The sequence below is a fragment of the Anolis sagrei genome, chromosome 2 (assembly GCF_037176765.1).
Source record: "Anolis sagrei isolate rAnoSag1 chromosome 2, rAnoSag1.mat, whole genome shotgun sequence".
Classification (NCBI taxonomy): Eukaryota; Metazoa; Chordata; class Lepidosauria; order Squamata; family Dactyloidae; genus Anolis; species Anolis sagrei.
Window position 1 is genome coordinate 54,272,016 of NC_090022.1, and position 21,522 is coordinate 54,293,537.

Here is a 21,522-nt window from a genome sequence, read left to right on the forward strand (position 1 = left end):
CTAGCAGATTCAGCAACATGGCTGGAACCAAATATGTCACTTTTCATTCCCTTGCAAAATTTCCCAATAACATGTAGTGACTTTCTCCCATGAAAAAGGGATGGATTTTATTTGGCTCTTATTAGAACATGGATAAGCCTTGTCAAGCTGAATATTCCTCTTATTTCTGTAGCTTTTCATGACATCCTTTGTTGAATATGCACAACAGATGCTCCCACCCCTGAGTGTGGAAGGTGATATAAGAGAGGAACTGTTGTATGTCGTATCTACAATCACCTCATTTAAACAGATTACTGAAGTTTCTATAGCATTATAGAAGCCTCCTGGACCACATAAAACAATAAGGAGAAAGTAGGGTATATGTATTAACTAAAAACATGATTTTGGATTCTCTTTAAAACTGCTGTCCATTTGTCAGAATGCCAAAAGCTCACTTACGTTCTCTGCCTCAGCATTGCCGTATTTGGCTCGAATCCTGGGTTCCTTAATAGTGGCCAAATTAGTGCCTGTCACAGTCAACAATGTTCCACCGCTAGAAAGAAAGTAGAAGAAAGGGTTTGGAAAACCTATAATAGAGTGTAGGCTGCGTAAAACTATTAAGACAGCTATTTCTACCCCAATGTTGTAAAAACTATATGTTGTCTCTTCTCTTCAAGTTAGGGAAAACCCAGTGTTAAGACTAACTTTGTAAAAATGAACAACTACTGAAAATGAACACTTCAGTAAATCAAACTTCCTGCTCTGAACTCTTCACACGGGACTAAAATCGGCAAGATGCGCTGGTTTAGACCAAGTCACCCACGGAGCCCGCCAGCTCCCATCAAATGATGCTGGTGAACCTCTGTGGGTGAAGGAGGGCAGAGCTGGTGCATGCCACTGCCATGACAACACAGGAGGCCTTCCGTATTGCCACTGGAATCCATGGGGGGAGGGGAGCCATGTGCTCCACATTTCTCTCCATCTGATCGCTCTCAGCTGGAGCTGAGCAATGTGGGACATGGGGCGCCGGGTTCCACATGCCCCTTGATGAAGTGGAGCACCTCCAGTGGCCATGTGACAAGGTCGCATGTCTAGAACATGGATTTGATGGACTACAAGCTCTTAACACATCTGCACTAACTTCCTAAAGACCACAAAGAAATGGAAATAACAAGAGAGGCATAGAAGTTGTGACCAAGACATCAGCTAGGCTTCCTTTTAATGGAAGATGCCAACCACCCATTGTCTTGTTTTGACTGACTCTTGATAGGCTTTTAGTATGGAGGATGGGATAAAAATGCTTTAAATGAATGAAGATACTTAGTACTGAGTCATGAAAGTTAAAGTTGTGTCAAACTGGAATAATTTTACAGTGTAGATGTAGCCCTGCAGTTCAATCCTATATGAGATTAGTCAAAAGTAAGGCACACAGAATACAGTATGGCTTCCACTAGGTAGGTGGATTTCGAATTGTAATCTTAATGACATTAATTAAGTGACATTATATTCCAAGATGAAATAGTTGTATTCCTTCTAGTTATTATTTTCTATTGCCATCTAGTTTATTTGAAAAGATATCAAATCTGGTTATCTCTTAATTCTGGAAAGCAGATTTCATATTTATATTGTTGGAGAAAGTCTGAACCAGAAACAAAGACCTCCTGCAGTGGTGCTCAATATTTGGCCCTCCAAATGTTTTGGACTTCAGCTTCCATAATTCCTAACAGCTGGTAAGCTGGCTGGGACTTCTGGGAGTTGAAGGCCAAAACATATGGAAGATCAAAAGTTGAGAACTATTGCCCTGAAAGTTCAGGCTATGATGAATGTCTTTAAGGTACTCCAGAACTCTGTTGTGGTCTTTAAATAGAAAACTTGCAATATTCAAGAGCATGATATATACACCCAGTGATGCAAATAATCAAATAAATGCAGATTTCTGCTTACACCACACCCCCACACATTTTCTGTTGCTTCCCCCCCATATCTAAACAGTGCTACCTGTTGATGCTCCACTCAGGGTCTATCTTCTGAATAGTGGGGTCTTCAGTATAGTAATACATCACATCTGGACTGCTAAGTATGGCTCGGTTTATATGGATGAGGATGGGTGATTCTCCTGGAACTTGGCCAGGAGGGGTCCTGCATCGAATTTCACCAGCATTTCTCCTGTGCAGGAGAGAGGCAGAGAAAGAACCCCAAGAATTGGAAAACCAATATACATCATTTCTGCTGCCACGCAGTGGCATAATCTCTGCACTCAAAACAATGGTTGTTGCTTCTCTGTCCCTTTATCTATATAGACAATGAGAATTGAATTATTAAAGTGATATGAACAACAAAATCCTCTTTCTAAGAGCAAGGATGGGGCACCAACTGCGTATTGGGTTGTCAATGCTGGTTTTGTTGGGAACTAAAACTGCTCAAAAGAAGCATAGCATAGACTAAAGATTATCTTTTAATTATAGTAGGAGCTAATTAATATTCAAAAAACAACTGAGTCTTGTTATGGATTATAACTCCTGGGTTCACATGCAGAGAAAGGGCAGACAGGACCTGTTTGGGAAGGATTCAGCCTTGTCTCTATTCGGCTTTTCATATTTTATATCTAGAAGTAAAATGTCACTGTCTGCATATGCTATCTCCCTCTGTCTCAAGGAAGTACTGCTAAAATTATCAGTTAATACAAAAAGAATAGCAAGAAACAGCTGTTGAAGCCAGCATAGCTCTGGAGCGTTCTCCATCGTGTGGCTGCTGCAAACAGCAGCGATTAAGCCTGATAACCAGTAATTACAGCACAAAAATATTTAAAGAGCCGCTCCATTATCATCCCTAATCTAAAAATTATCCACTTCATGGCTCAGGGATTTGTGCTTTTTAGAAAGAAAGGAAATTTGCAGATTCAATGTGTCTTTTTTTGAATCTTGAAAAGGCATTCCACATCTTAACACTGGAGTCTTTGCTTGCCTCCTTAGGAGCCGCACTTTATTTTAAAGCACACATACACACTCAATATAACACACAGACTCCCAATATTCACATGGTTTGGTACATTCCTCTAATTCTGGTTCTTTTTTCTGTAGTACACAAAAACCTCACCACGAAAAGGCACATTGTTGACCACCAATGGTCACGGCGATGTCACTTCCTGCATTGAGGTGCTTTCCCTTGATGCTGATCCAAGTGCCTCCCGAGAGAGGACCACGGCCTGGAATCACTTGTGAGAAAGTAGGAGTCTGTCAAAATCAAACAAAGCAAAGTCACAGTTCAGGAAACTGCATGTGGTAATGCCTTTAAGTGAAAAAGTGGGAAAATGCAGAGTAGGAAGAGATGCTCTAGGCCAGGCATGGGCAAACTTCAGCCCTCCCGGACTTCAACTCCCAGAAATCCCAGCCAGCTTACTGTTAAGAATTGTGGGAGTTGAAGTCCAAAAGTCTTGGAGAGCTAAAGTTTGTCCATGCCTACTCTAGGCAAATGATTAACACATGATTACCACAAAAGTGAAGCTTTTTGGAGAAACTGCCTTGTAGCTGGGAGAACAGTCTTTAACACAAACTTCTACAGGAGCATCTTGGGTTTTGCTGGGGCTGGCTTCTCCAATCTCACAGACAATCCTAAAGAAGGAACAACATATATTTTTGTAATTTATATGCCCCATGTTTGCAGAACTGTCCTAAGGATCTCAGGCTGCGTTCTAATGTCATGAAGCTGGTATTTGTCCTCTTATTTATATTAAGGACAAGTACTTTCTTCTAACATTGTCACTATACTTTGGCAGGCTGTTGTGGTTTTAATTAAATGTCATCTAACAACTTCAAGAAGTGATTTCTCAGCACATATCAAATTGGTTTTTTTTTAACAATGGGCATATTAAAATTGCTATATAGATAAAATATTACAAGTGGTGTAACACTCAGCTCAGTAGGAAATCAATTATAATTCAACCAAAATAAAAAGAGAAATAATAAAGAACCCCCAATTTTCTCTCTTCTCCGACTCCTATAGCTGTATGTGTTCAAACGCAGCTGACACATGAAACAGTACAAACGTTCCTATACATTTCTGGATTAGCATTTTTGATATCATTGCTATTTGCATATGAAAAGAAAGGCAGCCAAATGTTCATAAATTGATTTCTCTTATTAAATCCTCTTTTTGAACTTGCTCTGTTAGTTTATACATAATTTTTAACTAGAACAGCCTGCACAGCTAAGACAAAAGAACAAAGGAGACTACACAGAAAGAAAAGAAGTTATCCCACCAGCTGGCTAGTTAGAATTGATCAGCTTTAGATAGGGCATATATCTGCTAACATACCATTATGACTTTGTTAAGAAACTGGAATGTGTACCCAAAATATTGAGAGTGGGACTTAAAAGTTTGTTCTTACTCTGACAACCTCTGTGCCCACATTCACCATTTTATAAGAGGTGTAAAATACTTCCAAATCAAAGCTCCTTATCTTGGGGCTCCTCTAGTGACTGATGTGTCACTACTCACTACTTCCTACCAGTGAACTATAAAGCCAGAAGAGTAATTCTGACAAAAATGTCATATCGGGTTTGCCTTATCCCTTGATGTTTTCTGGAAATAAATGCAGAGGTCTATCCGGTGGCACGATTTCTTTTTTCCCAGGTACCTTTCACCCATCCTTTCTCTTTACAGAAATCAAAGAGGCACCCAAGCATTTGTCATCACACTTAATCATCCCAACACAGCCTGTGGGTTAGATTAGGATGAGAGGAAATTTATTCTAAGGTCAATTCACTGAACTTTATGGAAAAACAAGGAGCTTCAATTTAGGCCAAGTTCAAGCTGCTGACGTACTGCACCCAGCTTTCTCTTTCGAATATGATGGTAATGTTTTACCACTGTAGGACCATGAAGGATATGACTTTCTCCCTCTAAAATCCCAATAATCAACTAACAGCTAGTTAGATGAGACTAGGGAAGAATCTAGAAACATCTCTGAGAAAATAGAGTCCATGTAGGTTAAGTGTGACATTCCCAGATCTTTCTTCCTTACATGGGCTAACCTGCATCTATAGAATACTCACTGCTCAGCACTGATATATTCGCTCTCAATGGGAATGCATATCACTTTGCCAACCCATACACCACTGCGTACATCTTCAAACTTCAGACCAAGGTTTTCACCGATGATAGTTAAGCGAGTCCCTCCCTGACGAGGGCCCGTTTCAGGAAACAGCTAGAAAAGAACAAAGCCAGACCGTTACTAGGCTCATGAGGTGACTGTGACCAGGTAACCTACTTACATTACAATACACTTCTGCATAATCTCCAAATATTTATCAATATATTTAGATCTCTAGGTCTCCAGCCATATTGCAATTAAGAATAAACTAATATCCAGAATCTAAACTAAAATAAGATTATAATTCAGGAGGCCAATTCCGACTCTGTCAAAACAGGTTGTCATTATCCCTTTTATAAAGATAGCTAGTGCATTATTTACTAATGCATTATTTGGTGCCGTTTCAGACTTTGCTTCCCTATCCATAACAATGCTAGATATTTAGACCATGTGCATGAGAATATAGAGTTCTGGGGATTTTTCATAGCAACAAGCAAAACTGAAACCTCAAGCACCCATCTTCTTGTAAAAAAGCAAGAGAGAGATAACTGTAACACACTGCAAATGTTCGGGCTATTGGCTCCAATGTATAAGTGTAATTCAGGTCAGTAAACCACCCATTGTTTCTGCTTCAAAAGTAATGCACACAAATAGCACTCTGGCATTCAAATGGAAATGTGGAACTTTTCTGCCTTGTGTGGGTTTGCTTGCAATCCTTGTACTGGACTGTCCTTCAGGTTAGTGCAGCGTGTCCTCTCTGACATTTTGTGGCCATTCTCTTTGCTCAGGCTTGGGCATTCATTTAGAGGCTGCTATTTCTCTTTCACAATGTGAATTAACACAGAGAAAATCACCCTTCCTAAGTTTTTACGACAAAGGAGATACTAATTAACCTTTACAACCTGGGTCTTCTCTTCCCATTCCAACTCTGGTGCTTCCCAGCTTACAGGTTTCTGCCAGCACCAGCTGGGAAGGGGGAGAAGCCCCAGCAGAGCACGATATGCCTCATTTCTTAGGATGATTTCCAATGAAACAGACAGGTGTGGCTTGACATACACCAGCATGATGACAGATGAGCAATGCGGCATGGACCCACCATTGCCACTAACAAGGTAATTATGGGCAATTTTACACCAGAGTTTGCTGGCCCTGGGTGCTTGGCACACCTCTGCCAATGATAAAGAGGATTAATAGTATCCAGCTGAGAAAGCTCTGTGTTGGGTCACTGGCAACCCTAAGCCAAAGAGATTCCAAGAAAAAGACGCCCCACAAATGGCTACCAGCCATGAATAGGAATAGGATAAATGAGCATGCAAAATCTCATGTTGAGTGTCCTTAGCTAGCCTACCAGTGTAACCTAGAACTCTAGATACAGCTTGTATTGTGGGACTAATATAACAATATGATCAAGACAATACACTAATGACCACCCAATACTGTTTACAAAGAAAATGCCTCAAGAAATACACAGGGTCTGGCTATGGTGCAGGAGAAATAGCTTCTGTCACTGTGATATAATCAGTGAATAATTTTGATTTTGCACAGATTGTACTCTTATTGCTACCATTATTACTACTACTATTATTTTCATGCTGTTTTTCAGGGAAAAACTCAAGAGATATATGGAATAATTGGCATCAACAAGGATGTCACCAAAAAGAGCAAGTAAGTCAGGGTTTTTAGTTGTTGTTTTTTTTTGTATTTGAGCACTTTTGCAAAATTTTCAGAAATATTGGTTTTTGTGGGGAAAATGCTTTGCATAGGATACAAAATGTTTTACTTAACACTTCAACATTCAATAGTTAAATAAGCTGTCAGCATTTAAGGGACAGTTGAAGACCTCTTCTGGCAGACCAATCCAGTCCATTTTTAACTATGAATTTTAAGGTAATGTCCTATGTCTATTGTATTTTAATCTTTGTTCTGTGTATTTTCATATGAAATAGGTTTTAATATATGTATTTTACTGAATGTTTTATGGTGATGTGTCTTTAATTATTTTGTGTCCCACCTGTGAGTAGGGGCAGGGAAGAAATGAATTGTTGTTGCTGCTGTTGCTGCGAAGACTTACTGTTTTGGGCAAAAAAAAGTTGCACAAATAATTTTTTCCCAAAAGAAAAAATGCAGGATTTAAAAAAAAAATAGCAAGAGCTTTTTTTGAAATCAGAAACAATACATACAAAAATATAATCTATTATCTGTGATTCTCAACCTGTGGGTCCCCAGGTGTTTTGGCCTACAACTCCCAGAAATCCCAGCCAGTTTACCAGATGTTAGGATTTCCGGGAGTTGAAGCCAAGCTCCATCAAGAGAAAGGAAATAAATTCTGTAAAGAGAAAATAACAAAGTAACACAGATACATTTTCTCTAGTTGCAGGGGGCGGTGGACAAACAAAGAGCATTTAAATCTATATTGCTAACCAAGGCGGTAACATCAACATAAAATACATTTACTTTTTCATTCTTTAGATAATGCCTTATAAATGCCATAATGCTGCATTGATCAAGCTCCCAGAATAACCTGCTGCTGAATGACCCATAGCTGAGGCACTAAGAGGTTGTGGCGTGCCCAAAGTCAACATGGATCAGGAATCCAAAGCCCACAGACTATGTTTCTATCCTTGCTTTCTGACTTACAAGCCACTCCACGAGTTAACAGACATGAAGGCCTTGGGCAATCACATGCTATGCTTCTGAATTCATATAACAGTCAAACTGATTTGAGCTTTGGGGTTTGCTGCTCGCCTAAATTCAATGCAATCATCTGCTAAAGTCCTGGATCAGAACTCATTAAAGCGGCAGCTGCAGCCGGCAGCCCAAGTCATTCTTTCCAAATTGGGCTCCTCTGGGGTGCTTGGTGAGCTGTGGCTGTTTGTTTGGTATTGTTAAATTAGTGTTAAAGGCTGCCGTGGCATGTTAGATTTCCCCTCCACTGCTGCAAAACTGACAAGGGCCACACGTTTGGGGAGCTGCAGCTCTTGGTAAAAGTCAACACTGCTTGACACACTGTGTGGGGAGGTCACCATTAAACAAGGCACTGGAGAGACAGAGTTTGCAGAGAAATCTGGCTCTTTCTTGAACTCCTCTCCACACACAGAGGTGCCCACTGTAGCTTCAGTCTCAGCAAACAACAAACCTCTTTTGCTAATTGGTTTCAGAGCACAAACTCTTCAAATCTGCCAAATGAACTGGACTCAAGTTCTAACCATGCCCGAAAGATGAGGTAATGAATCATAGGCTAACCAGCTTGGCCATTTGATCATTTTGTTTTGGAATGACTCCTATCTCCCTGCATACATAGCATTCCAGATGAAAATGTGCCTCTGAAATGTAGACTGGAATGCAGGTTGAAAATACAGATGTGGGTGGGTACCATGAAAATTATTTTTATGCATGAGGCAAGTTCTGAAGAAGAGGCTTTCAAAGATTAAATAAAACATGTACTAGTAAATCTTTGTATGATGTATTTCACCCCATTTCCCAAGTGCATTCAATTGGAACAGCAAAGACAAACTTTGGATCAAATGTTGGGAATGTAGCATCATGCTATCATTTCTTAAAAGAATTCTTTTAAGAAATGATAGCTTCTGTATTTTTTTATCCAAAATGCTTAGGACCAGAAGTGTTTTGGATTTCAGATTAATGTTTTCTTTTGTTTTGTTTTGGATTTTAAATATCTGTATTTGCATATGTGCACATATTGAGGTATCTTGGAGAGGTAAGTCTAAAGATAAAATTCATTTATGTTTAATATACACTTTATAGTCTAGAAAAAATATACAATATTTGAATAATTTTTTGCATGAAACAAAGATTGTGTACATTAAACCTTCAGAAAGCAAAGGTTCACTATCTTAGCCACCCATATTACAATTTAAGATTCTGGAGTATTTCCAATTTCAGATTTCCAGGTAAGGGATACTCACCCTATATTATTATTGTAGATATTAATAATAATAATAATAATAATAATAATAATAATAATAATAATACATTTCATTTATTACCCGCCTCTCCTGATAGTTTGAGGTGGGGTACAAAAAAGGTTTTAAAAATGAATATAAAAAATACATGACATGACATGTCATGACATAGATAAACACACACACACAGATACAGAACTGACATATAATGGTAATAGAATGTAAATTAGGGTAGGCCTGCCAGAAGAGAAGGGTCTTCATTGGCATTTTAAATTTGACACCTTCTTCAGGTGTCGGAGATCTTCCAGCAGGTCATTCCACAGCCTTGAGATTCTGGCGGGCTGGAGTAAATGCCCCCCAGAGGACCTCAGTGTCCTAAAACCTTTTGTGCAGGAGAAGGAGATCCTGGTAACCTGGACCCAAATAATGTAGGGCTTTAAAGGCCAAAACGAACACTTTGTACTTTGCCTGGAAACCAATTGGCAGCCAGTGGAGTGACTATAGTATAGATGTAATAGGCTCACTCCAATCTGGCTGCCATGTTTTGAACTAATTGGAGTTTCCGAACTTGGTACAGTAACCCAATGTATAGCACATTGCAGAAATCCAGCCCTGAGGTTACCAGGGCATGCACTATCATCATTAGGTCCCCAAATCTAGGAAGGGGTGCATCTAGCATAACAGCCGAAGCTGGTAGCAAGCACTCTACCTCATTTGGAGAGACAGATCCAGGAGTACTCCCAAGCTGCAAACACAGTCTTTCAGGGGGAGTATAACCCCACCTAGGACTGGTTGACATATCTCCATTCCTAGGACTGTTGATGGCAAGCACCTCTTTTGGCCTGGATTCAGTTTCAATTTGTTTTCCCCCATTCAGCCCATTACCTCCTCCAGGCATTCATTCAAAGGAGACACGCTATCTTTAGCTGAGACTGTTTTTGAAGGCATAGAGAAAAATATTTCTGTATCATCAGCATACTGATAGCACCCCGCCCTATGTCTCCGGATGATCTCTACCAGTGGTTTCATATAAATGTTAAAGAGTATTGGTGTTAGAATGGCCCCTTGTGGGATGCCATAGAACAGACCTATGAACAACCTCTGAGGATGCCTGCCATAGATGCAGATGAAAAGTCAGGAGAGAATGCTACTCAAACATGGTCATACAGCCTGAAAAACTCACAGCAACTCAGTAACAGATTTGCAACAGAAACTGACTGAAGAGGAGTTGAGCTTTTTGCTCAGTGCTGGTTAGCAACACTTACACACTCACAGTAAACAGCAAGAAGCAAGTTGCTGTGGAGAACATGAGTGCAATTACACTTACTTCCTATCTTCCTCAGAGAAGACAATGAAATCCAAATATAGTATGTAAATGCTCTGGCCATTAATGTCACTAAGACCTGACAGTTCTGCAATCTATGGATAAACAGAAGGACAGTTGCTTATTTGTAATGGTGGTTCTTCATATGGTCATTTCTGAACTCACACAAATGGACTATCCTGAACCTCTCAACTGTACATTTGGAAATTTCTAGAAATAATTTGTCCTTTAGGTTGGCAACACGCTTCCTCCACCATGCACTCTCAAGTAGGATAACTCACAACAATCCTTGTCAATGTACTTGGTATCTAACCCACCAGACATGTGATCATGAACACCCATAATCTTATTAAATGACAGTTGTAACAGTTGTTAGATAAGAGGGATATGCCAATCCTAAAGAGGATGAAAACAAGGGTTGTCTAATTCTGAATGGAGAAAGAAAGAAAAAACCCAGCACGGAAACAAAGAAATAACAATCTCTACAATCTTCCTTGCTATGGTAAACTTCACCTCTCAGCCTTACAGCAAAGACAAAAGGCAAAAAAGCATTGGAGTGTATTTGAGACATATTCCCTGCCCTGTAACAAACGCCTTGTAATGAAGCAGGTCAAAATTCACTTCCATCCACTTTAAAATGTGGACCACTAGTCATCTGAGAGTATTTACCAGCTCTGACCAATAAACTGCCATGCCCATCAGTATCAATTGAGACTACTCAATTTCCATTCTAACCAAAGAGAGTAAGAAATGTCACAAACAGAAACTAGATAGAAAGAGAAAATACATCATTATGGTTAGGAAAAGAAGCTAGCCTAATTCTAATTGATGAATTGCATTCTCTAGATCTCCACTGCAAGCACATTTGCATCATCCCAACAATAGCACAATGGTGACAGGACTTATGTTATCCAAGGGATACACATTCTGCATGTTCCTGTTCAGTGAGCACTCATGGATCAGTGGGAAAAGAGGCTCCTTGCAAGATTATGGAGTTGAAGAAAGAAAGGAATCTTCTAGAAGTGAAATGAGCTGGAAGAAACCTAAGAAGAGTCAAGGGCTTCTATCTATAGGACAGAATCTCCAACTGCAAGTAACATTACATTTTACAAGACTACTATGTACATCAGAAACTGTGGGTCATCCTACTCGTGCTTTAAATACTCCAGAAATTCCAATGATCTTCCAACATGGTCAACCTCGCCCCCTTCCAAAACCTTCTACCCGGCCACCCCACACAAGCTTACCTTAGTGATTTTGGGGTCTGCGCAGCGGCTATTGCCATTGCTGGCATGCATCCAGCTGCTCTCAGGGGCTGGGCAATGCTGGCGCAAGGAACATCGCTTTTCGGACACACACCAGCCACACTCAAAGCGTGGATCTGCCTTGAGACATAATCCACAGCTTTCACGGAGAGCTGAGCACTTGTATAAGTGAGCTGCAAAGAAAAAGCACAGGTCCCTGCTTAAATTAAATGGTAGCTGTGTTGAACAAAATATGTTTAATTTATATCCTGCCTTTTTTCCTAGCATAGGATGCAAGGTTGCTTACAACAAATTAAAAGCAAGTACACTTAAAACTATACTGATTTTTTTTAAAAAAATACACAATTATATTTTTAAAACACCAAGGGAAAGTGGTTTAGACAATATTTGCAACACAGAATAAAACATAAAGCCACACCACACCCCATTAAGACTCTTCTGCCACAATGAGTTAAGAGCCAAAGTCCTGCCTAAATAAAAAGGTCCTTTGCCTGCTGGCAGAAAGAGAGCAGAGAGGTATTTTAAATTTTAGCTGTATTTTAAATTCATGTTCATTCACAAATATTGAATTTGTTTTTTTTTTTAATTTTGTATTTGCTTTGCTTTAAATTTGTATTCGGTTGTGTCATATGATTATTAGCAGTCTTGGGTCCCTATTAGGAGAAAGACAGGATAATAATAATAATAATAATAATAATAATAATAATAATAATATTTATTTATATTCTGCCCTATCTCCCTGAGGGAACTCAATAATAATTCAAGGCCCTTATTGTGTATACGCTTGCTCTATCTACCCACCTTGAAAGATGTGCACTTCTAAGGTTGTCATTATTCACAGCTCATAGAAGCTATGTTAATAGAATAATCTAGAACGTGATTTCAACAAAAGTGTGTGGACTTAAGTCTCTTAAAGAGTTGCTGAGTTCTGGTAATGCTTATAAAAAGACATCACGCTACATAGAAAATGTTTCTGAGTAAGATTATTTCATTCAGGTTGCAATATATCTTGCTAGGAAGGAAGGAAGGCAATGGATAGTGTATGAAAGCAATTACTTTCAGATTGCCTCTTCCAAACTTTGCTCTGCTTCAATAAGATGCTTTGCTCAAATTGGCAATATATTTGGCTTTTCACTCCCAGGATTTATTGGTTAGAGTCTGGCCCACATAGCTCATCAGTTCACCAAGGGAGGCCTCTTGCTATACCCAAGGGGATTTCTCACCTCACCCTTCTCGTGAAATCATCTCACCTTGGATGTTTTGGGGATTGTCGATGATGAAATTTCCATTCCACACCACAGAAAGGTTCACTGGGAGGTCACTAATGTCATTCCCTTCATAGAAATACTGTCAGGAGGAGAAACACAAGAGGGCAGAGGTTCCATTAGTCATTCTTATAGACATAAGAACAGATTGAAAAGGAGATTCAGACCAGAAACCAGAAGGTGGCTTAGCAGTGTTGTATTTATTCCAAGTGCACCCATTTCTATCCAGTAATGGCAGGAATGAGTGCATACCGAAAACAAAAAAAAATCTCACCAGAAACAAAAATGCCCCCATTTTCAGGGACACCCCCTCCCCAAATGCAGGCAAACCTAATCTTTATCTTTATGGTAGCTACCTAGAATTCTGCGAGATGGAAGGAAGGGAGGAATATTTAAATTTGGACTTGGTTCAATGCTCATCATACTCTCTCCTTGTCTTTATGAACTATGCCTTTAAAAAAGCTTGAATTTTTACTCATCATGTTACAAACATTAAAAAGAATAATAACTTGAATAATTTATTTGGGTTACAGACACCCAACTCCACTTGGTACTAAAGCTGTGTGCCTGAGTGTAAAATGTGCATTTCAAGATCAGAACTGACACACATCCAAGGATTTTTCAGGTTTTCTCCAATAGTGCATGACCATAGTATTTTCACTATATATGTAGTGAAAATTACATTTATTTTGATTCTAATCAACACTCTTATCCAGGATGTTGCAAAGCAGTTACTTCAATGAGAGAAAGTCACAGAGCGTTTTCTGATGGGCTGTAACTTAGTCCTCAAACTAAGGCCTGGGGGCAGGGTATGGCCCTCCAAGGTCATTTACCCGGCCCTCGCTCAGGGTCAACCTAAGTCTGAAAATCAGGCCCACACTTCCCACTGAAATACTAATAAGTTTATATTTGTTAAAATTGTTCTTCATTTTAATTATTGTATTGTTTTACAGTATTTTTTGCACTACAAATAAGATACGTGCAGTGTGCATAGGAATTCATTCATGGTTTTTGGTTTGTTTGTTTTTTTCAAATTATAAGCTGGCCCTCCAACAGTTTGAGGGACTGTGACCTGGCCTTCTATTTAAAAAGTTTGAGGACCCTTGGTATAACCTAAGCAAGAGCTACATCTGAAACAAAGCTAGCAGATTCAACGTCTGCTCTTCTGCACTGGCAATATTGGATTTTGCCTTCAGTTTGGTAAGGAAAAGGAAGTTCCCTTAGAGGAAATGAAAATGTAACAGGTCTAAGGCCTCTGGGAGGGATGATTCAGTGAGACATGATTTTGGAAATATATCTTCATCCAGCACCATCACGAGACCTCTCACTCTGCCTATCCAGGGAAAGAGACACCCAATCTACATCCCAGGCCCGACTTCTGGCAGCCTCATCAATATTCCCTCCACAGTCCCTGCACACATGTGGAGGCTTAATCGATATGAAGACAGGAAGGCAGTCGGAACCTTCCCTGACAGCTAATGACCTCCTTTGGCGAGAGATTCTCCGCTTCTCTCTGGAGAAAATGACAGGCGTGTCAGGAGAGATTAAATGAAAGATTCATGGCTTGCTGGAGTTTGTTAGGGACCTATGGGAGATACAGAATCGGCTCTCCCTGTGCCCGTGGCATCTCTCCCTCTCTCAGCCTTGACACCGAGTCGTCCTTTACAGCTTATGACATGCAGAAAGAGGAGGGCGGCATGTGTCTTCCTCCCGCTGACACGTATTCTCAGTCTCCACCCCACCCCATGAATGAAGGGCCCAGCTTCCATTCCTTAGGTTCCTCAGTGGTTCTTTTGCATGAAAATCATTAACGGGCAAAACAATGCCTGAAATGATCCCTGTTTAGCATTCTCACAGTAATACAGGACTAGCATGTAATACAGAACGTACAACAAAACACCATAAAAAGATGAGCTCCTGAGAGTTGACAAGTCTGCTGCAAATATCTCAGCAAATAATTCCATAACAAAAAACCTTCATTCCTTTACAAATTATGAGAAGTTATGTTTACATCAGGCCTTTTGAATGCTGAACAGTTCAACACAGACATCACTGTTTGAATGCCATATCAGAAACACTTATTCTACCCCTGTGGCATTCACTGTGTACAATATTCCCTGCCAGTAAAATCGTGCTGTCTAAGTACAGCATTTGAAATTTGCACAGCAATTCTGAAGCAGGAACCAAGAGAAATACATCAGCCAAACCTCCCATTCATTGAATGATATATTTATTTAATATATTTTTATGAGGCCTTTTAATTTTCCCTGGGCAGTGCATGTCTTTAAAAATGCAAACACTAGAAATGCCCGTTAAAACGTAATGCTGTCATTTCAAGGCAAACAAACTAATGATAATAACTGGACAAGATCTTCATTGACTACTTTCTGCAAAAGGTTGCTCTCTCAGAAGTCACCAATGGTGTAATAGCTGTACTATGTTGGCTGTCCTGTCAATGTACTATTCTAACCATGACCTGAATTCAAGTTCCTATATTTGATTACTACAATTTTAAGTTAAGCTAAAATGATCCTGTTTAATTGCTCTATTCCTATGCTACTATATGCTCTATCCACCTTATTGACCAGCCCATCCTTTAACTTGTTTCACACATTGGCCCCCTCCCTCCCCCAAAAAAATGAGACTAGAGGTTATCTCTGTTGTTGCTTATGATGCTTGCTTATCATTGTTTATGCTGTTTTATGCTGTTTAAATTTGTTACTGCTCTGTTTTTAATTGTATGTTGCCTTGGGCTTGGCCCCATGTAAGCCGCCCCGAGTCCTCTCGGGGAGATGGAAGTGGGGTAGAAAAATAAAGTTGTTGTTGTTGTTGTTGTTCTTCTTCTTCTTCCACTTCCTCCTCCTCCTCTACTCCTCCTCTTCTTCTTCTTCTATTCAAATACACTGAATATTCCATTCCATTATTACACTAAAATTATAGTATTATGATTCTACTTTAACAGGCATGGCAAGATCCTATGGAACTCTGGAGTTTGTAGTTTGTTGAGGCACAAGCCCTCTGATTTAAATTCTCAATAACCTATTCCCTATACTACAAATCCCAGTATTCCACACAGTGTTGGGATATAGCTGTAAGCTAATCTGGAAATATAGCACAATAACTATGAGCACCTTGTGTTAGCAGTACACAAAGTCGTTCCCAGAAGCTGTTCTCAAAAAGATGATTCCCTTGAATGGAATCACATACAGGCATGTGCAGTACCTGAATCCATGTAAATATCAGGAGTACAGATGAATGGAAGCATAATAATGAATATAAACTTATACCAATAATGTCTATATACAGCACACACATTAAATATGAATCACTAGGACTTGAAGATAACTGATGTTTGTATAATGTGGTACACACAGAGATGGGAGAGAGCGCCTGCATCTGTTCTTATCCTACTAATTTGAGATAGGCTGGAAAAAACACACTAACCCAAGGAAGTTGGGCACATTTACATTAAGGAGAAGCACCCATCATCCAGTAAGAGGGAAATGTGGGGGAAGGGGTGGCAGGAAAGGATTTAGCTGTGACGAGCAGCGTGGCAGCATAAGTGAAATTGGCATTTTCAATTTGTACTCTGACATGTCTCATTTGGGGCCCTGGCATCTCAGGAAGGCATACAGCCTGCAGCTGTCCGAAACACTTATTTGCATTTCTCTGCCCTGGATCCTTTTGGAAATTAGTTCCTTCTCAAATGGGAGGAGGTACAGGGTGCGTGGGAGGGAATGTATTATTTAACTCTTCCAATACCTGACCTGATAAAAGCAACTCACACCCATGAGAGGGATGTGTGCATTTTGCTTCAGGTAGTACAGGAGAGATTTCTTCCAGGCAGTAAATAAGACATATGGAAGATCTACAGCAAAGTACTGCACAGGTCATGAGGTGTTTCCAATGAGGGGTCGCAGCCATAACTATTCAAGGCAGGATTTTGAAGCTACTGGGCACACTACCAACATTCACAGAAATGACCTGAAGGTTCTTCAAAACAGCTTTAGTTCCAGTCAGTTTTGTAAAATATGCATGCAGACTAAATCCAACTAAATTCAAAGAGGTGTATAATAAAAGAGTAGGACAAACAGTAAAAATACATCATAAAACACATGGGTAACTATCTTGACATTTAACCTTCTTTGTTGCTGCTGCTATGTGTCTTCAAGTTGTTTCCGATCTATGACAACCCTAAGGTGACCTACAAAGGGTTTTCTTGTCAAGATTTGTTTAGAAGAGGTTTGCCAAAGCTAAAATAGTATTCCAATAGGCCAGGATCCCAATGGCTATCTAGGGGGCATGAGGCCTCATTGCTTCTACGCCATAATAAATTCAGAAAACATTTAAGATTTTATACTCTCAGCCCACCCCCTGCTCCACATGTCCAGAAAAGTCATAAATTTTAGTGAAAAAAGAAGTGGGCATCCAATCACTTCTGGCTTTTATTTTTGACAGTTTTTGGGCATTTCTGGGACTGGTACAGCCTACAGCCATGATGGTGAACCTATGACACACGTGTCAGCACTGACATGCATGGCTATTTTTGATGACACGCGGCCACATACAGAGAAGTACACCTTATAAGAGTCAATCTAATTCCATCCTTAAATTTGTAAAACGCTCTACAAATTTAATATCTGCACGTTTGAGCATTGTTCACTCCATAACTCAGTATGGAATATACATTTTTCTTATTTAAATATTGCAAAATTATGGGGGGGGGGGGTTCTCGAAGTTGACACCCCACCCAAGTTATGCTCAGGTTTTTGGTAAATTTTGACACACCAAGCTCAAAAGGTTGCCCATCACTGGCCTATAGTATAGATGTTGAAGGCCAAAGACACCAGAGTCCCAAATGTTATACAGTGTTCCCTCACTTATTGCGGGTGCTACATTCCAGGACCACTCACAATAAGTGAAAATCCGCAAAGTAGGGATGATATATATATAGCATTCCAAGGGTGAGGCAGAAGCGAGGAGAGATTTAAAGGCTTTTTGCTTTACTATCTATAAGGAAGGGGTTATAAGGCCGTGATTTACATACTGTTTTGCATCTCCTCTCTCTCTTTTTGTAATGATTGGCTGCCTCTCTCCCGAGGGGGAGGGTGAAACCCCCTTCCACACTACATCGTTGCCAGGAGACAAAAACCCGCGAACTTGCGAGTCCGTAAAAAGCGAACCGCGAAGTAGCAAGGGAACACTTTATATTCCTTCAGTATAGATTATAGGAAACCTTTGTTCTTTCTTTCTCTTGCCACTCTTAGTGTGCTCTTGCAGAAGAGACAAAAAGAATACTCAATAACTATCACCAGAGATTCAGCCTTGCATATCTGCCTGGAAGAAACTGCTTTTGCAACTGGTGGGTGCTAATTCCAACGCAATGTAAAACAAAGCTCAAATCCTCTCTTGTCCCCCTTGTCTCAACAAGGTGAGAGAATATAGAGCTAAGGTTGTAGATGAAAACCACTACACAGTCTGTTGACTTGTTTGAAATTCATACCTATCCGTTCTGTATTTATTTGATTTATATCCTACTTTTCTCCCAACATAGGATCCAATGCAGCATACAACAATTTAAAAGCACAATTACAAAAGCTTCCTTAAATATAAATGTTGTTATCCACTGAAGGAGCCAAACAGATGTCCCAGGAAAATAGATTTTATTCGATGCTTTGTTGACCTCCAAGGATCCCTGAAGCTATGTTAATTGTCCAACCAGTGCTAATTTCCCCCCATATTTACAGTTTGTTTTAAAACCATAAACTAACTTTCTTGGTATCCAGGGAAAGCTATGCAATTACATCCTAGTCCTATACACTGGAATCTCTCTGATTTCTGTGGGATCTTATCTTGAATAGCTCTGTCTAAGATTGTAGTCCCAGTGGTTTATCTTCATAAACAGGTGTTCAGGGAACGGCTTTATCTAGACATTTCAGATGTCATGTATATCCTGTCCTATATTGCAAGCAAGAAACTTGGACATTATTAAAATAGTTGGATGTCAGCAAAGATTAATGAACACAGTAATTTGAAACATTGACTATGGTGACACAGGCCATGATTATATCCCATTTGGATTACTGTAATACACTCTGCATAGGGCTACTTTTGGAAACTGGTTGGAAACTCTCAAATGCTATGACTAGATTGTTGGCAGGGACAGGTTATGGGGATAGTATAACCCCCTTGTTAAAACAACTTTGCTTGCTGTCAGTCTGAGCAAAATTCAAAGTCTGGCTATGGGCAAGATTCGGCTCTCCAGGTGTTTTGCACTTCAACTCCCACAGTTCCTGAGAGCTAGTAAACTGGCTGCGTTTTCTGGGAGTTAAAGTCCAAAGCACCTGGACAGCTGAAGTTTGTCTATGCCTGGACCTTTAATGGCCTAGATCGCTTGTTTTCAAAACTGAAACTCCCTCTGTATGTCTAAGATATGCAGAGGAAGGTTTTTTCTCGGTTTCATCACCATCCTAGATATGTTGGGTAACAATACAAAAGAGAGCTTAAGCATTTAAATGTATTACACTTGCTATGACCCAGAAAATTATATATGGTATTAAATGTTTTTAAAAGCATTATTTCTACATACAATTGTACAATAGCGTTTCCTTTTGTTGCATGAGAACATATGTATTAAAATACCAAATTAGACATGTATTTTCCATGAAACTTAGCTACTGTTGTCTAAGTTGAGACTGATTATTCTGCTTTTGTTTTTAATTAAACAAAAATTGCTGACATTAATTTTGCACCTAGTTTCATGCAAAATGGACCAAATCCAGCCATTTTCCACCCCACCCCCTCCAATTGGTCTCAATTCACATTACAATATGTCAACCAAATCCTGAATACCAAGTTCAGTCCAAATCGGTTCACAAAATGTGTATTCAAGAGTAAAATGACAGAAATTGGAGGTATTTCATTGGGAATTACCCAAAGTAATGGATGGATCAGTTCAAAATCTTTCCTATGGTTTTTTGCTTTGATCCCACTGGACCATATCCAAGTTTGATGCTTCTGTGATCAAGCATGTGGATCTGTATAGTACAACAGACAAATATTTCAAGGTAAGCAAGATTGGGAATTATATGTGACAAGCAGACTGACTTAAGGCAAAGCAGTAGTACAATTAGAATCATAGAATCATAGAATCATAGAATCAAAGAGTTGGAAGAGACCTCAAGGGCCATCCAGTCCAACCCCCTGCCAAGAAGCAGGAATATTGCATTCAAATCACCCCTGACAGATGGCCATCCAGCCTCTGCTTAAAAGCTTCCAAAGAAGGAGCCTCCACCACACTCCGGGGCAGAGAGTTCCACTGCTGAACGGCTCTCACAGTCAGGAAGTTCTTCCTAATGTTCAGATGGAATCTCCTCTCTTGTAGTTTGAAGCCATTGTTCCGCGTCCTAGTCTCCAAGGAAGCAGAAAACAAGCTTGCTCCCTCCTCCCTGTGGCTTCCTCTCACATATTTATACACGGCTATCATATCTCCTCTCAGCCTTCTCTTCTTCAGGCTAAACATGCCCAGTTCCCTAAGCCGCTCCTCATAGGGCTTGTTCTCCAGACCCTTGATCATTTTAGTCGCCCTCCTCTGGACACATTCCAGCTTGTCAATATCTCTCTTGAATTGTGGTGCCCAGAATTGGACACAATATTCCAGATGTGGTCTAACCAAAGCAGAATAGAGGGGTAGCATTACTTCCTTAGATCTAGACACTATGCTCCTATTGATGCAGGCCAAAATCCCATTGGCTTTTTTTGCCGCCACATCACATTGTTGGCTCATGTTTAACTTGTTGTCCACGAGGACTCCAAGATCTTTTTCACACGTACTGCTCTCGAGCCAGGCGTCCCCCATTCTGTATCTTTGCATTTCATTTTTTCTGCCAAAGTGGAGTATCTTGCATTTGTCACTGTTGAACTTCATTTTGTTAGTTTTGGCCCATCTCTCTAATCTGTCAAGATTGTTTTGAATTCTGCTCCTGTCCTCTGGACTATTGGCTATCCCTCCCAATTTGGTGTCGTCTGCAAACTTGATGATCATGCCTTCTAGCCCTTCATCTAAGTCATTAATAAAGATGTTGAACAGGACCGGGCCCAGGACGGAACCCTGCGGCACTCCGCTCGTCACTTCTTTCCAAGATGAAGAGGAAGCATTAGTGAGCACTCTCTGTGTTCGTCCACTTAACCAATTACAGATCCACCTCACCGTAGTTTTAAATCATATTATTTCAAAGCACCTCAGGCTTCAAATAAGCAGATTGTTATGGCACTTACAGATTTTGCAACTGCTGTTGGTCTTCTGGACAGGGGCCAGTTATAAACTGACTGCAACTAATTCTGATAGAAGATTGTTGTGGTTAATTCAGTTGTTACGCCAAGTTAATGTAATGCATTTCAGATTCAGTTTGTATGGAGCTTTGGCAGAATCACTTCACATTAACAGAGCTGTCAAACAAGTTTGCATCCTGCCTCCCTTTCTTTGTAATTTTTATGCTAATAATACTGACATGGTGTTTTTGCCTTTATTGTGCCTATGCTGGGAAATTATGTTTGAGTTTGAGTTTATGCTGTCTTGGTAAGACTTTCCTGGTAAAGATTTCTTACCAAGAATAAGAAAGTAGGAGAGTGCTGATTACCTTTGGCCTACAGAGAGGTACAGCTGTCTGTAAAT

The 21,522-nt window shown here is 39.9% G+C and overlaps 1 protein-coding gene across 5 annotated transcripts in view; it reads right to left on the reverse strand.

Moving 5' to 3' along the window:
• The window catches only part of PLXNA1 (plexin A1), a 367,927-nt gene that overhangs the window by 70,604 nt on the left and 275,801 nt on the right, over window positions 1-21,522 (reverse strand). For all 5 annotated transcript variants that reach the window (XM_067463505.1, XM_067463504.1, XM_067463508.1 and 2 more), the window contains exons 11-17: window positions 12,834-12,930; window positions 11,566-11,756; window positions 5,034-5,185; window positions 3,470-3,590; window positions 3,076-3,212; window positions 1,978-2,145; window positions 439-532 (exon numbers count right to left, since the gene is read on the reverse strand). In XM_067463505.1, the coding sequence (XP_067319606.1) occupies window positions 439-532; window positions 1,978-2,145; window positions 3,076-3,212; window positions 3,470-3,590; window positions 5,034-5,185; window positions 11,566-11,756; window positions 12,834-12,930 (960 nt within the window). The remainder of the gene's footprint in view (window positions 1-438; window positions 533-1,977; window positions 2,146-3,075; window positions 3,213-3,469; window positions 3,591-5,033; window positions 5,186-11,565; window positions 11,757-12,833; window positions 12,931-21,522) is intronic.